Source organism: Lycium ferocissimum, chromosome 2 (assembly GCF_029784015.1).
Source record: "Lycium ferocissimum isolate CSIRO_LF1 chromosome 2, AGI_CSIRO_Lferr_CH_V1, whole genome shotgun sequence".
In the NCBI taxonomy this organism is placed as follows: Eukaryota; Viridiplantae; Streptophyta; class Magnoliopsida; order Solanales; family Solanaceae; genus Lycium; species Lycium ferocissimum.
Window position 1 is genome coordinate 51,767,413 of NC_081343.1, and position 17,573 is coordinate 51,784,985.

Below are 17,573 nucleotides of genomic sequence, written 5' to 3' on the forward strand. Positions count from 1 at the left end.
TGCTTAGGAATTTTGGACCCTAGGACTTGCACACAATTCTTTATTTCCTTGTTTCTTTTATTTACATTTTTCAAGTCTGAAGGAATAACTTACTTACGAATCAAATACTTTCAAGAGCCGAGTTCGTTCACCTATATTTATGTTCACTTACAATTTAAATAAAAGGAAGTTTATAGTAATATTTTGTATTTTTATTTACATATCTTGTATTATAGTTTTACATATTTGATGCGAATATAACTTAACTAAGATATACAACATTTATAATGGAGTACAGAACTAATTTTCTTGTTCGTGAGTGTAATTGCTAATATGGTGAAGTGTGTAATGTTACATTACTATGTACACTAGTCCTCTCTTTTGCAAGGCAAAAGGAGTTAATAGATCTGTATAAAATGAGCATCGATCTAGGATGTTTATAGAAATATACTAGTATATGAATCTTACAATATCAGTGATGTTGAGAACACGTTTCCCCTTGGGATACCAAATTCTTAGGCCATTTTTTTAGGATATCGTCAGTAAGTTTAGTGATTTATATATGTATATATTTTTAATTTTACATAGTGCAAAAAAAAAAAAAAATAATAATAATAATAGTGAGTTGAACATAAATAGATCCCCTTAAATCCACTTATGTTCCTCGGGTTGGGGTTCTGTAGTAAACATAGACATATATTATCAGTCAGGGGCAAAGCTAGGAGCTATTTTTGTTTCAAGGTTATCGATTTTCACTTCATCAAAAATTACATTATATAAATAGTTAACTCTTTTTTAACATTATGACATATACGAATATGTTGAATCTCTTTGGTTTGTCCGTGAGTTTACTTTTTTAGTAAAAAATTCTAATTCTTACGGTTACGAGCTAGCAAGATCTACAAAACTGAACAGTAGTGTCATGTGCATGATGCATGTTCATACAAAAAATTATTTAAGGTATTGTCAGAAGTGGAATTTCAGATGCATTTGAGAGGCACTATAAACAATCATCCTTTCTGGAAATGGTTCTTATTTCTCAGGCAAAGGCACGCCACTGTGAAAAGGAAATGTCGTCATGTAAAAAAATACAAACCAGATTCACGGGGTGCTTTCAGCTAGTGATGTTTCTTGTTTCTTTTTGGCAACACATTTATTTTTTACTTAATTTTTGGTTTTCGCAATTCATTTATACGAAAAATTCATTTATTACGATATCGTTTTTCATTGAGCAAATGGTCGAACTAACTAGCTTTCAATATTTTATCCTAATAAGAGATGCAGATGATCTTGGACCGCAAAAATTATTACTGAATTGTCATTTTCAAGAGTAAATTATGGAAATAACCTACCAAAGTCATTTTTGTTCTTCTAAGACAATAGGATCCCTCGACTCAGTGCTGAACTCTATAGCAAAGAGAACTAAGGCATATGCCTGAGGCCTCCAATTTTGTGGGGTTTCAAATTTTATCAAGAATAAATTATGTGTTAATTTTTCTTAAAGAAAATTGATTATTTATGATAAAAAGCAGTAACATTTTTTTGTAAATTTTATATACTTTTAAATCTTTTTAGAATAGAAGAAATTAAGTTAACATTGTTTTGCCTTCTTACATTCTATTAGCATTACTAACATTATTTTATTCTCTTTAACCCCTGTTGTAATCTTTTTCAACATCTCTGATAAGTTAGAGTAGAAAGATCAAAAATAAGAGTCATAGTCAAAAGTGTTGAACAAGTGAATTGCAATTCTTTTTGTTTCTTTGCATTTCAAGTATGACAACAAGCATATTAAAGTGGAGTATACCAAGTTATCAACTTCTTGAATCAGATTTATCATTCTAACTCTATTATTTTTATCTAAAATTTGTCAACTTATTGCTTATAGAATTATGCTTACAATTTCTGCAATGATTGTCTCAGTAGAAGGATGTTTTTCAACATTCAAATTGATAAAATTTTACCTAAAATTAACAATTGAAAAAGGAAATTATTCGAAGAAATCAATTAACAAAAACTTACTAAGTAATAATTTAGCATCTAAAATAAAAGTTAGAAAAATAAATTTCAAATAAAGTATAAGTATATGAAGTTTGTTTAGGTTTTAGGTCTCTAATTAAAGTTTGCTTTAGGCCTCCAAATATGTTGAGCCGTCCCAACTCGACAATTACTATTTGACTGGAAAAAAAAAACAGCCGTTTGACATGCCATGTCATATACTAAAAGCCCATTCTTTAAGATACTAGCAAACTATGCCCGTGCGATGTACGAGGCCCAACATGATTAATTTGGTTATTCACTTTAGTTAGTCTTTATGGTTTGTATATTTTGCAAATGATCTTTGCGATTCTCCTTAGTGAGTCTCTATATTTTTTTTTCTTTACTCATATTTTTCCCCTTAATTTATTAATTGTTGTTAAAATTTATCTTATTTTGGGTATGTCCGTCTCTTTTTATATTTAGTAAGTTGACAATTCAAATATCCTACATGTCAAGTTTATAATCACAAGATTCAAAGGATATTTTATTATATTAGACACATTTTTAATTTAGAACCACAAGATTCAAAAATCTATCTTTATTTCTTAAACTCCGTATCAAACGTAGACACTTAAATTGAGACAGATGGAGTATATGCCAAATGAAATAAATGAAAGAACAATTGAGACATTGCGGACACGTGCAGACTTAAAAAGTAAACATAAGGACTTAAAAAGTAAACACACAAGAGGTAGTATTAATGTTAAACTTTTGAAATGTACACATGTTAGTCTCGACTTAGAGTACAATTTCAGTTGCTTTTTGTACAATTTATTGTTGTTATGTTTGTCCACCTTGGGCATTTGTTGCTAAATAAAAAAAAATTGTCTTATTTTGGTTATATCCGCCTCTTTTTATATTTAGTAAGTTGACAATTCAAATATCCTACATGTCAAGTTTATAATCAACAAGATTCAAAGGATATTTTGTTGTATTATACACATTTTTAATTTAGAACCACGAGATTTGAAAGTCTATCTTTATTTCTTAAATGTCGTGTATTAGTCAACAGACACTTAAATTGGAGACAGAGGAGTATATCAAAAATGAAGGAAATGAAAGGACGATTAAGCACGAACATGGACCGTGGGGACTTAAAAATAAACACACAGAGAGGTAGAATTAATGTTCAATTTAAAATGTACACATGTTAGTCCCTACTTAGAGTACAATTTTAGTTGCTTTTTGTACAACTTATTATTGCTGTGTTCGTCCAGCTTGGGCGTTAATATACAATAAGAAAAATATGGAATAGAAAAATAGACATATATTTTTAGTAAAGTAGCCAAGTAATATGGGACGAAGGGGAGTGCTTAAAGATGTAAAAATCCAGTATAGTAATGTGGCCAAGTAATATGGGATGAAGGGAGTAATTCATTTTATTAAAGAATGTAAAAAGTCAAGTATAGTAATGTGGCCAAGTAATATGAGCCAAGTACTTCATTTATATAAAAAAGATGAAGTCAAATAAGAGTAATTCATTTATTAATTCTTGTAAAAAGTCAAAAGTGAAGTAAAAATGCGTGAAAATAAATATGTGTCGGAGAATTAAAATGTGTATATGTATACATGAGAAAAATAAATATGAGACGTGAAAAGTCAAGAGTGAACAAATTTATTAATGTATCGAGAGAATTAAAAAAAACGTGAAAAGTCATATATTAATGTGTACGTGAGATTTATTAATATGGTAGGAGGACTAAGTGCACAATAAATAAGTGCGCCGTGATAGCGAGAAGAGAATAAATATTGTATTAAAAGCCTTATAAGCATTCATTGCGTGTACAATTTATAAGGCTTTTGGTACAAGCTATCACAGCTGTGTTTGTCCTCCTACCACACTTATATATAATAGAAAAACTCTCATTTGGGTGACCAATGGACTTAGAGCCGTCAAAATGGGCTTGGCCATTGACGCCAGCCACCTCGGACCTCATAAGGGTGGGAATTCGTCAAGATTATTTAAGCCCATTTAAACTGAGGCTTATAACCCCAGCCCAAGTTAGCTCGCTGGCCCGTGGGCCAAAAATCTATTTAGATTAAATTAAAAATTTAAGAGAATATTGTGAAAAAAGAAGCAAAAAATAGGAAAAGTAATTACAAATAAGTTTTAATATTTACACAATACTTTACTCAGTGGCGTTAAATCCTAATCACTAAGCATAGAAGTTGTATTCATGATTGCAAATTTAATTTTAACTTAAAATTAAAAGAAAATCAAAAAAGAAGTAAAAAGTAGGAATAGTGATTATCGAATTAGTCTTATTATCGTACAATACTTTTCTCGGTTAGCGTTAAATTACTAAATTTTAATCACCAAATGTACCCTAATACTAAAATTTCTAATCACCAGTATAAAAATTGCATCCATCATGAACTTGTCAAATTTGTTACTCAAATTAGTAGCCGAGCTTAACCAAATTCAAAGTGGTAATATTATTAGCGAATTTAACTACTACTGATTAGTTTCTGAAACGTGGTTATTTGATAATTATAAACTAATTAAATTTGCATATGGTCAGAGACGAAGATGGAGATGTTAATTAAGACAATTTTATCACAAATGGATTCAAATGTGCTTGACAATGTATAGGTGTTGAATATGTTGTAAGTTGTCGTAGAATTATGTACTTCCACATAATCATATATTAGAAATGTTAACAGATTGGTATATACTTAAATGTTAGAATTTAAATTGAAAAAAAAAAAATCTTATATAAAATATCGAAAAAAGATGAAAGGGTCGGGTTCGCCCAACCCGTACCCCCTTATAGTGTGGGTTGGGCTATGCCATTTTAAGGCCCATTCGAAATGAACGGCCCGCCCGCCCATCAAATTCTTTGGCCCACGAGGCTTGGGTTGGGACTGTGACTGGCCCGTTTTGAAAGCTCTAGTGACCATGCTAATTGATAAAAAAAAGTTTTCTCAACACGTATATCTCATATAAATTTCATTTCAATTATTCTATAAATTAAACGTAAATAAAAAATTCACCTTTTAAATTTTTTACTCCTTAATACCAATTTGGAATTCATTGGGCCCTTTAGGAACATGCACAATTGAGAATTTTTATTCATTTTGTCATTTCACCACACTTTAAAAAAAGACAATTGGTAAAGAATTATTGAAAGAAATTGAGAGACACAATGACATAAAAGAATGAACCTCTAATATGGAAAGTTGATAATAAAAAAGTTACCTTTCATAAGTGCATTACATATTGAATGAAATTGTAATTATGATTAAATATCAAAACTTTATTCTCTTGTATTCATTATCTGGTACAAAATTTTTTAATATTGTATAATCTAGCATACACAATTACATTTGCATAGTCATATTTTTAAATTACACCCCGCATAGCCACTTTTTCACAATTTACAACAATACAGAACTTTATACATATGGAGTAGATAATGTATCAACCTTGTACAAAAGTGTATAATAATATATAGAGTGTATAATAATGTATAAGACGTGTTTATATCCAATAAAATTCAATTGTGAAAGTTGATTCTAAAATAAATCTCCAAAGAATTGCCCAGACCACTCGAAGATCCGTATGTTAAGTTTCTTAGGTACGGCGAGGCATATAGGCATTTTGTAAAGGGATTTTCCTCTATTTCAGCACCATTGACTAAGTTGACTCAGAAAAAGTTCAAATTTCAGTGGTCAGATGCATGTGAGCAAAGTTTTAAAGAATTGAAGAAGAGGTTGACTTCTGCTCCAGTTTTGATGTTACCAGAAGGAACCGAAAGGTTCGTAGTTTATTGTGATGCTTCGGGAATTGGTCTCCAATGTGTCTTAATGCAGCATGGTAAAGTTATAGCTTATGCATCCTGACAGCTTAAGGCTCATGAAAAGAATTATCTGACTCATGACTTGGAATTGGCAGCTGTGGTTTTTTCACTTAAGATATGGCATCATTATTTGTATGGAGTGCATGTTGATATTTTCACAGATCACAAAACCTAGATTATATTTTCAAGCCAAGAGAGTTAAACCTCAGGCAGAGGAGGTGGCTCGAATTGCTTAAAGATTATGATGTGGATATTCTTTATCATCCAGGGAAGGCGAATGTTGTAGTTGATGCTCTTAGTCGGCATTCCATGGGAAGTTTAGCTCACGTTGAGGCAGATAAGAGAATTATGACCAAAGAAGTTCACCGCTTAGCTAACCTAGGAGTTCGACTCTTGGACTCCGAAGATAGTGGAGTTGTTGTTCAGAATGTTCATGTATTATCTACTCATGTCGCATGTCCCAGTGTTTAAATTTTCACGAAACCATGTCATGTCAGTTCAGTCCCTATGTTCCATGTCATGTTTTCTTCACATTCAAGTACTCAAGCCATGTCCAGTCACGTTCTTAACCTCGACCCATCATTCGAGGAAGAATGATCCCAAGGGAGAGATATTGTAACTCCTCGTATCTTTAAACTAAGGCATATTCATGATTCAGGACTTAGGAAACCAGATGGGAAGTGTTAGAATTAAAATTCATTCCAGTTCAGTGTAGTTCAGGATTTACACCCTGAAATATGGACCGTATAATGAAATACAAATCATACTTCCTGCCGTATAATGAAATATGGACCGTATTCTGGTCCGTAAATCTTGTTGGGAAAATCGTAGTTTCTGTAATTTGCCAATTGAAATACGGTCAGTTTATACGGATCGTACTTTGAAAGACGGACCGTATTTGGTGCCCGTACAATGACCGACGCGGCAAACAGTATAAATACGCGTTTTCAGTCTTTTATTCTATTTTTCATCGTTTCAAGCCCTAGCACGAAGGTTCTCTCCTCCTACCATTCCAATACACCAAGGTAAGCCTTTTCCAACCATTCCAAGTGAATTCTAACATGTATCCATGATTTCTAAATAAGAATTCATTATTCCTAACCTAGGGTTTTCAAGAAAACCCACCTCAAGGATTCAAGATTAAGGCTTTTGGGATTCTTCTCAAGTTCAGACCATTAGTTACAAGTTTTGGAGCATTAACAGGTATGTAGGGTTTCTATCTACGTGTGGGAACATCATTATTCTTCCCCACGTCGCGTTCTTCTATGATTATACGAAATTTCACTAAAACTTGGGTTTTTAGCCATGTTCATGAGAACCCTAAATACATGTACCATGATATACCATGTTGTATTATTAATTTGTTATTGTGTTCTTAATAGTCCATTTTGGTTATTGAGAATCTGTCTGTAATCCATGAAAATCCATACTTTGCATTCCATGGGTTCTTAAGTGCAAGATATGAACTTTTATGTTTATTTTCATGAACTTCTACATGCTTCCATGTTTTCATACAAGTTATACTTTATATCTATCTTCATGCTATAATACAAACACGAATCATGTTTATATAATAAATGGGCTATTAAGCCAATCATATCAATGTTCATGTTTTGGGAGTTGCACAGATTACCGAAAAGGCTCGAGATAGCACAAACCCGTATGCCGGCGAAGATAAGGATCGCTCCGCCCGCTTTGACGATACCTTCATGTTTACCCATTGCGGGTTATTGGATCCATTCATGTTCATGTCTTGTACCTCGATAAGGTACAGGATGGCTTAGCTGGTCGGGTAGAAATCAGACGCCACGTACTTACGTGGTGGTTACATGTCGATTATACTAAGGCTTTCCCACTTAAAATATTGTACTCATATTGCACATACATAGTCATATCAGATGATACTCATGTTCATGTTCAGCTTACAGATACAGTTTCAGTTTCAATTCTATTATTTCATGTGCCATGCTTATTTCATTCAGTTGCTTTACATGCCAGCACAATTAGAATGTACTGACATTCCCTTTTATTTGCCTGGGGGCCTGCATTTCACGATGCAGATTTACAGGACGACGGATCAGCTCGTTAGGACTTTGCACGTATTAGCTATAGGTAAGCCCTATCTCATTCGGGGTTTTACCTTTAATTATTTGTTGTTAGTTATGCAGTTAAGGTATGCCGGGGCCTTCCGGGTAAATAATTTAGCAGTCAGACTCATGTCAGAGGTTTCATAGACTAGACTAGTCAGTTATGTTATGTCAGATGTTCATAGTCGTATAGCCAGTGCTGGCTCATTACTTATTATATTTTCAGACTAATTCCGCATTCATGATATATTATTATTTTCAAACTTATGATTATTGGATGCCATGTTTACACCAGCCATTCATGTTTATATTATATTCCGCATCAGCTCATGCCCCATGTTGATTCAGCAAGCCATGTGGTTTGCTCGGTCACATGCAGCATGGCACCGAGTGTCGTGTTACGCCCAGGTCATGATTCGGGACATAACAACTAAAGAGGAGTAGAGAATAACTGTGCAAAATCAGAGGGAAAGAACCACAGAAATCAAAAGTTTGAAACTAACTGAATGCTTGACACCTCAAAGTTCAAATGATCTAAGGTGGATTACCCAAATCTTACTCCTATGAGATGGTTACAAATTAAAAGTTTCTAGGAATATATTATTCTCGATATATTAGAAAAAAGAGTCAAAATTAATTCAATATGTCAAAAATCACGTGAATCTACTACATAATTAGTGATCAAAATGGATGCACGATGATTATTTAGAGTTCCCACAATCTTATGTGCATTTAAATCTCACCAAACAAATAAGCAATCTGCAATTACTAATATACATCGGATTATTGTAATTTTAAAACCAGATTACTAAGTATAATTTGCAAGCCTACCAAGAAAATAATGAAACATTACAATAGAAGTAAAATGTAATTTTTTTGCTATTCATGCGAAACGTATCCAGAAATGGATTAACCTCGGGACTAGCCTTTTGAGAAGGCAATCTCGTATCAGAAGTCATAACTTTGAAAATTGATTAATCAGTATATCATATAGAACAATAAAGCTCAACCGATCCATGAATGATAAACAATTTGAAAATCTTATTAGAAACATTGCTTATAGCCGTATGCCTTAAAGATGATCAATTTTATATATTAGGGGAGGTTGCTACTAAATATCGAAATGTGTATGCCATGACATCCGATCGCTCACTCAATGGGCTGTTAGCATAAAAGAAAAAAAGGCAGCTCCTCTTTGTGCGGGGTCCGGAGAATAATCGATCATAAGGGTTTATTATACGCAACTTTACACTATATTTCTGCAAGAGACTATTTACACGGTTCGAATCCGTGACCTTCTAATCACATGGAAGCAACTTTAATAGTTATGCCAAGACTCTCCTTCGTACCGTATAAAGTACAGTAGCAACTATTTTATACTTGGAAAATCATCTCATCGGATAGTTCATAAGTCGTCATTATTATGATTTGACCTATTATCCCATCATGACACGTATCATCTCTAGGAAATTAAGCACCACCAACTATAGGGAGGCAAATATCCTTTCAGCTAATTAAGGTTCCTCCCAAAATATAATATCCATCATCATCATCATCATCATCATCATCATCATACGATCCATAGACCTCGACATGAATAACATTAACATACAAAAATATCTCATCCAACATATTTTGATTTACTTCCAAATATAATCTTTAACTTGGACTTGCATTTTATAAGGCATAGTTCTAAAACCATATGACCAGACAAACATGATTTTTTTTTGCCTAAATAATATTCGCCTAATACCAGCTGGCCAAAATTTCAATACATTGCAAAACCATATTTTTAACAACAGTCCTAAAGTGGCTAGTTCAGAAAATATATATATTTTTTATAAAAAAAATATTTTTATTTTTTTAAAAAATAATTTTTATATATATAAATATTGCCTTCACTTGTTACTGTTTTGAGCCCAATGTTAAGTACAGCCCATTTATTAAGCTTCATTGTATTGGCCCATGTTTGTGATAGCTCATGGGCAATTTACCATTCTCATGGATTGTTCTTTACTAAGGATCAAGATGGTCATACATAAAATTTTTGTCGAACTTTTTAAGCCTGAGCAAGATATACACATTTCATACACAAAAATTTGAGCGATTATTTTAAGTCTTGAAATTTACAAAGTCAATAGAGTTGTAGTTGAAAAATTAACATGAACTTTATACCCCAAATGAAGGACAATCCGCGCAAAAAAAGGATAGTTCATTAGCAACTATTCTGCCCTTCCAGTGAAATTGGCCTTTTACATAAGTCCGAACAAAATTCAGTGTCAACCCTTTTGGATTTGGTTTAAAAGGGAGAATTCAGAATTTGGTTGTAAGAACAACTCTCCTCATAAGATATCTAATATGAGGATAATAATGCAAAAATTTACAAAGTCAGAGAAAATTAAAGACCAGGTACGCAAAAAGGTACATTAGCAACTATTCTGCCCTTCCAGTGAAATTGGCCTTTGCTGTCCGAACAAAATTCAGTGTCAACATTTTTAAAGGAGAAATAATAAATAAAACAATATATCACCATATGAAAATGAACAAAATATAAATACATACAATTCGCGTACATTACTATAACTTTTCTTTAAAAAAATACTACGATAACTTTTCTCGATGAGTTTTTTTTTTTTTTTAAATGTAGTAGAAATATCCACATTAAAAATAATACTAAATACTTAATCAATTTGATTTCATAAATTGTTCTTAATTAATTTCATTGGTGAGAGAGAAAAAAACGTAAAAAAAGCAGAACAACTGACTAGCGAAGCAGCTTATGTCTAAGTTAATTATTGTCGCAATAATGATAAACATGAATTTGAATCAATTGGTTGATTGACCAACTGAGCTGCGCGAGTGTCACTTTAATTATATAAGCTCAAATCTTCTTCTGCCTTTTAAATTTTTAATTATATACACATATTTAGTAAATTTTTCCGAAGAAGCAGTGTCGCGTGACATCCTCGGCCTAAGGTAGATCCGCCCCTGATTAGAACGTGATTTTCGGGAAGTGTTTAAGTAATGTACATCGCCTGTGTAACTTTTTTTTACACTATCAGATTATCTTTATTTGTTCTAGGTATGACATGTCTTATTTTCAAGATTATAAATCTCACATTCTAAGGAGACTTAGCTTACATTATCATTGTTCCTGTAATACTTCTACAAAGGCATCTGGAGAATGAACCCCAAATGAGGATAAAGTGCTAAATGCATGAAACTGTAAGATTGTTTTGTCATGTTTTTGTTTTTGTTTCCCTCTCTCGGTTCGTTTAAGGAGTAATATGCAGTAGGACCCTCGTCTAAACTAAATGAAAATATGAGCATAAGCTGAAAAGGGAAAGAAAATTTGAGGATATCCACCGCTTCACAGGAAAATGGGGAAAATTTATCCGCACTTCTTTATTTATTTTTAACCTCATCAACTTCCACATCAAATAGCACCCTTTTTCTTTTTCCTTTTTTTCCTATTACATAGGAGAAGGAGAAGGAGAAGGTAAGGACTGGTGGTTAAAGAAAGAACTAAAAAACAGCTGATGTGCACAAAGCTAGATAAAAACTTCTATCTTCATAATTCAATGATTAGGAATCAAGTGTTTGTGTTGGCATAGCAAAATAAAGTTTAGTACACCTGAATCAGACATTTATCTTTGTTCTGCAAGCTTGCACTTGAAAGATCAGAATTACTATCATTGATGTCACTAGTAACAATCACCAGGTTTTGTTGTCATGTCCTAGGTTACGAGATTCAGTTTAGGAAAGGAAGAAAGAGAAAAGACAAATTTCTATAGCATTTACAATTATGAGAATCCAACAAATTGGTATATCCAAACAACAATGTCCTCACTCCTAGATATATTAAAACAAAAAGGATCCTTAAATAAATAAAGCAAAAGAAAAAAGGAACACCTGTTTACAGTTTGATCTAGTAATGCAAGTTATGAGTCTTTGACAATCAATGCTCCATCTTGCCAGATGCAAGGCAAGAAATTGAGGTGTGGCCTTCTAAAAGAACTTGAATCAGATATGTATTCAACAACGGCCACATGTATATATATTCTGAAGGTCATGAAGATTACCATTGGACATTGCTCTCACTTCAGAGTCAACTTCACATATGTAATCAGTTAGCCAGCACAGCGTTCTGTGTGTTTGAAACATTTGGGATCAGTTAAATCTCAGCACCATGAGTCAATGGTCTCTCTCGAAGAGAGTAATTTTAAGCTGATGATGCTCGGACTGGCCATCTGACAAAGAATTCTGTACAATATCTCTCCATTGATCTTTGAGAGTAATAAGCGTCACATGTCAGGACAAGCTCTAATGGTGTTTCTTTGCACTCAAACAAGAAAGCAGGAAAGGATATATGTACTCGAAACAGAGCTTCATGTTACAATTTCTGATGAAGGTGGAGGTGGGGATTCTTCGGCAAGAGCTTCAAGCATGGTTCTAACTTCTGTTGTGTCATCAAGATAATATTTGGCTTTACTTGGCTTTTGTCCCACTGTGCAGGCATACACTTCTGTGCTTGAAGAAAGTATACCACTATTTATTGCATTTCCAATAATCTCAAACATGTCCTCATCAGACCTATCATCACCTATGCACATCACGAAATCAGCCTGCCGCCCACTCTCAGCCATTGTTGCAAAAATTTTCTCTGCAACTAGACCTTTACTTACTCCCTGGAATTGTTGCAAAAATTAAAGATTAGATAAAACTGGAGTCTGCAACACAAGTTAACTAATACGGCTACATGGATGTGGATATGATAAAACAGGTAGAAAAGAATACAGCTATAACAAGAAGACTCTCTAGGAAATTATACGAGAAATCATCTCAACATTATATTTTACTAAAATTTTCTAGCTGCTCACATTCTGTTGAGAAGTACGTGGATTAGGAACATTATATTTTCTATTCTTGTTATTATGAAAATGAGAGTCATATATTCCCTACCTAGTTGGTATTATGCTGGTACTTAGTGATTTAATTGAGGCATATATCTAATAGATAGAATGTTATTTCCTGAATCCATCAGAAATAATGAAACAAACCAAGAGTGAATTGGCACGATCCAGAAAACTCCAACAAATTGCTTTATTTGATGCCGGAACTCTCATAACTGGGTTCAAGATGACAAACGGAACCAAAAAGAGCAATAAGGTGTCTTGTCTATTTTCATCTATTCTAAACCTCCTTACAAGTGAATAGGGTATTTTAAGATGCACCGACTGAGTGACTATAGTCTATTAAAACTAACAGTTACACTTTCTTGGTTGACAGTCATCAAAACACTTTGTAATTTGAACACCAACTCCAAAAAAATATTTCAACAATCACCTTTAACTACTTCCATGAAATATGACAGATTTATAAAAAATGAGAATATTTGAATGACTAGCTTTTAATGTCCATATTCATCTAGAATCAGCAAAGACACTTCATAAATAGTCTGATCATGCCCTCTTTTGTCATAAGAAAATATAGATAGCATATAGGATCCCATACAAAAGACGAATTATAAAGCAAGTGAAGATAGAAGACCAAATAACTACTCAGTATATACACTGAAGATTAGAGCAGATCCTATAATTGTGATATTGAATAGTGTTCATCCAAGAAACCAGCGACAACTGCAAAGGTTAAGAGAAAACACACCTGAGGCTTAACTTCAACAATGAACTGTCCACTCTTCACAGCAACAGGCTCATTTGCAAGCACACTTTCAAGATGGTCTAACATCTCTTTTGCTTGGCAAGACCCAAAACCAAGATCTGCATCTCTATGATGCCATACAAGAGCACTCTCTTTTGTTTCAATGTGAGACCCATCTGTAGCTTCTGTATACTGCTTCATAATAGGTTCAGCCATCTCCATCCACTGGAAATCATTGCTCTGCCCGACGACTTCCCATTCTTTATCCGCAGACCACCTGGTAGATAATAAAGACAATAATTACATACTGACATGTGGGATATGACAAATAGACAAAAAATGAGAATAAGCTTGTTCCATGAAAATACCTTAAGAAGTATCCATGTTCCGCAGCAATGCCAAGTTTCTCACACGGAGAAAACCACTTGCCTAAACTATCCCTTCCTCGTCCGCTCACGAGAAACACAGTATTTCTTTCATCACCACAAAGTGTGTTAATAATTGAAATAACTTGGGGACTAGGGACCTTATTGATGGATGTTTGAGGCATCAGAGTACCATCATAATCCAACAAGATCGCCCTATTTTTGGCTCTTGAGTACGCAGAAACAATAGTATCAATGGACAGCTTTCTGAAATTGGGATCAAGTGCTACAACTCTAAAACCGAAGCTCAGGCCAATACCCCAGCAACGTCGCCTGAAATGATCTTTGCAACTTCTCTCCAGATCCTGGAAGAAGCTTCTTGACCAATAAGCTACGTCATGGGTGCTTACATACTTATAATGCTTCTCATGGCGCAACACCTTCTCACCATCAGCCATTGAAATTGCCTCATTCAGTGCTTCTGCAGTTGCTTCCACATTCCATGGGTTAACACGTATAGCACCACTTAGTGAAGGAGAACATCCGATGAACTCAGACACTACCAGCATGCTGTTTTTCAGACCATTGGACTCTTCTGCAGTGCAGTCTGAACCAGGGATGCCCTGCCTACACACAACGTATTCATATGGAGTAAGGTTCATGCCATCTCTTACTGCTGTAACAACTACACACTGAGCAACAGTGTAATAGGCAGCCCGTTCAGTAAGAGAAACCGGGCGATCAATGAACACTATGGGGTCATAACCAGGCTTTCTAAACTTGTCATTGATTCTTTTGATGCTTGTTTTTATTTCTTCTTGTATTTCCTCAAGATCTTTTCCTTTTCCTCGAGCTGGATTAGCAATCTGTACCAACACTGCCCTTCCCTGCCACTTTGGATGTTGTTTTAACATTTCCTCGAATGCAAGAATTTTCAAATCGACACCCTTGAAAATGTCCATATCATCCACACCAAGTAAAACAGTTTTACCTTCAAACTGCTGCTTAAGCTCTCCAACTCTCCACTCTTTATCTGCCAGTTGAAGAACAGTTTCAATCTGCCCCATGTGAATCCCAACTGGCATAATCTTGATCCCCACAGTCCGTCCGTAGTATTCAAGCCCAATGTAACCCCTCTTTGACTGATACTCTAATCCCATCATGCGACTACAACACGATAGGAAATGCCGTGCATAATCGAATGTATGGAAACCAATCAGGTCAGAATTCAGTAGGGCCTTGAGAATTTCTTCTCTCACAGGAAGCGTCCTATATATCTCTGATGAAGGAAACGGGCTATGCAGAAAAAAACCCATTCGCAACCGATTGAAACGCCTACGCAAGAATGTAGGTAAAACCATTAAATGATAATCATGAATCCAGACATAATCATCATCGGGATTTATCACCTCAATCACCTTCTGGGAAAATATCTTGTTTGCTGCAACATATGCCTCCCACCATGACCGATCAAATCGACTGCCATGACTGGCAGAGTATGGAAGCATATAATGGAAAAGTGGCCATAAATGCTGTTTGCAAAATCCATGATAATATTTAGATAAAATATCTGGAGGGAGAAAAGCCGGAACACATTTAAATCTATCCAACAACAACTGCGAAACATCATCCTGTTCGCTTGAATCAACCTCAACCTTTAAAGAACCAACATAGATAACTTCCATATCATCTGGCAAACCATCTTTTATATGCAAAAACAATGAATCCTCATCCCAACTAAAACTCCATCCTTTATTATCCGGTCTACGCTTAGCTTTTACAGGGAGTTGATTAGCCACTATAATTATTCGATCTACAATAATTGATGATGGAACATCTGATGTAACACTATTAGCTTGATCATCATCAAGCTCAGAAATAACTCCAGCAACCGTCATTACCCGTGGCAGCCGCCTCTTTTCTCGGCCCATCACCGGGAAATTCCCAGATGCTAGATCTAGCAAGTTGGTATATGATTTGGACATCATCTTTACAAGCCTTTATTTGCAAAAACTCCTCAAATAAGAAGACAGACCAAACAGAAACCTTTTTTTCTGTTCTAAAAACTCAAGCCACATATATCAAAACAACTACCTCAGAACAAATCACACCCAAGCAAACCCCAAAGCCAGTTCTTGATTATCAGACAGTGTACAATTCAAAAGGATCTGAAAAATGGGTATAATCCAAGAATCAAAATAAACTCATTAAACTGAAAAATAAAAATAAAAAAACAGTTGAAACAAGAATAGGATCCAAGCAATAAAACAGAAACAACATATGCTAAAATATAGTGAAAAAACTCAACCTTTAAACAAAACAAGATCAAATCCAACCTATACCTAATAATCACCATACATGCATGTTCTGTTTTAACAACTCCATTAACAATACCCTCAGTTGGAATACCAATTTTTTTTTCTTTTCAAATATAATAATAACGACATACATAAACAATAAAACACTACTAATACTAATAAGTGTTCAAAAATGAAAACTTTAAGCACCGACCTTTTTCAATATTTCATGTAACAAAGCTCTTTTCTTGGTCAAAAATACAACAAATACTCTGCTTTCAGTCAGAATGAAATCTAGGGTTTAGTCTCTCTTTTTCTCTCTCTCTCTCTCTCTATCTATCAATATCTATTCACATTTCATTGCCTCTCTTTCTATCATATCAAATGTAATGGTAATGTTTCATTTTACTTTTCATTTCATTAAACTATAAACAAAATATGGGGGAAAAAATAAAAAGAGGATAAGGTCGGCCAGTAGACGCGTAATTATGCCAACTGGCTTTTTTTTTCCTTATTATTTTCGTCTTTGCCAGAACAAATGGCAGGCTAGTTGTCTTTTTTGTCGCGCGTTATTTTTATTTTCTGTAGTACAATGGTTTTGTGAGCAAATAAAAATACAGCAAGGCAATGTGCCACGTCAGGTGAGTTTGGGATGGAGGACACGTGGCTGAAAATGAGTGGATGTGATCGATGATTACTATGGGAATCTACGAAGCATAGGAATGTAGTGAAGTTTTTGGATTAAGACTGAAAACAGGGGATTATTCCACGTGGCATATCCAGGGTGTACTTAGCGGATAAGGCGTGATAAATGAAAGGGGTGATGACCTGGCAAATGAGCAGCGTCATCCGTGACGTCAGGATGCCGACTTGGCTACACGTCCCTTGTAGTGGATTGGGAGTTTGGTGGGCGTATTAATGTCATTTTGGGTCATCAATGTTCTATTTTGCCCTTTTGAGAATAAGTGTGTTTTCTCTATCACTTAATATAAAATAGAAAATGAAAACTCAATTTAAAATTTAATTCAAATCGATTATTTTATATAAAAGAAGATATGTAGTGATTTTGTTTGTCTAGTGTTACGTTTTAAAAGTTAAAAATGTTTGGTTTTGTTTGGTATAAGAAAATGCTTAAACCAAAATCAAAACAAATCGAAAGAATTTGGATTATTTTATATAATTGTACTTTGAATATAAAATGTAAAAGTCATCTTAAAATAAAGCATTATGTCATTATTCTAGCAGAAATAATTTATTTATGCTTTCATGCATAAAAATTATTCAATGTTTCGCCTGATTTCATTATTCAATCTATCTTGTCTCATCACTTTCTTTATTCGTAAT

General features: G+C 34.0%; 1 protein-coding gene across 1 annotated transcript; it reads right to left on the reverse strand.

Annotated features, from left to right (window-relative positions):
- Positions 1–11,675: 11,675 nt before the first annotated feature.
- On the reverse strand, positions 11,676–16,675 carry LOC132043761 (probable alpha,alpha-trehalose-phosphate synthase [UDP-forming] 7). Its single transcript, XM_059434235.1, has 4 exons — positions 16,444–16,675; positions 13,936–16,100; positions 13,571–13,844; positions 11,676–12,594 (listed from the first exon to the last, which is right to left on the reverse strand). The coding sequence occupies exons 2-4, from the start codon at positions 15,918–15,920 to the stop codon at positions 12,295–12,297; spliced, it is 2,559 nt and encodes an 852-aa protein (XP_059290218.1). The 5' UTR covers positions 15,921–16,100; positions 16,444–16,675; the 3' UTR covers positions 11,676–12,294.
- Positions 16,676–17,573: the final 898 nt, after the last annotated feature.

Coding starts and splice junctions, on each gene's coding strand:
- LOC132043761 (XM_059434235.1), bottom strand. CDS start 15,920: ATGATGTCCAAATCATATACCAACTTGCTAGATCTAGCATCTGGGAAT. Junction 13,845..13,935: donor GAACATGGATACTTCTTAAG/GTATTTTCATGG, acceptor ATTATCTACCAG/GTGGTCTGCGGATAAAGAAT. Junction 12,595..13,570: donor TTGTTGAAGTTAAGCCTCAG/GTGTGTTTTCTC, acceptor CAACAATTCCAG/GGAGTAAGTAAAGGTCTAGT.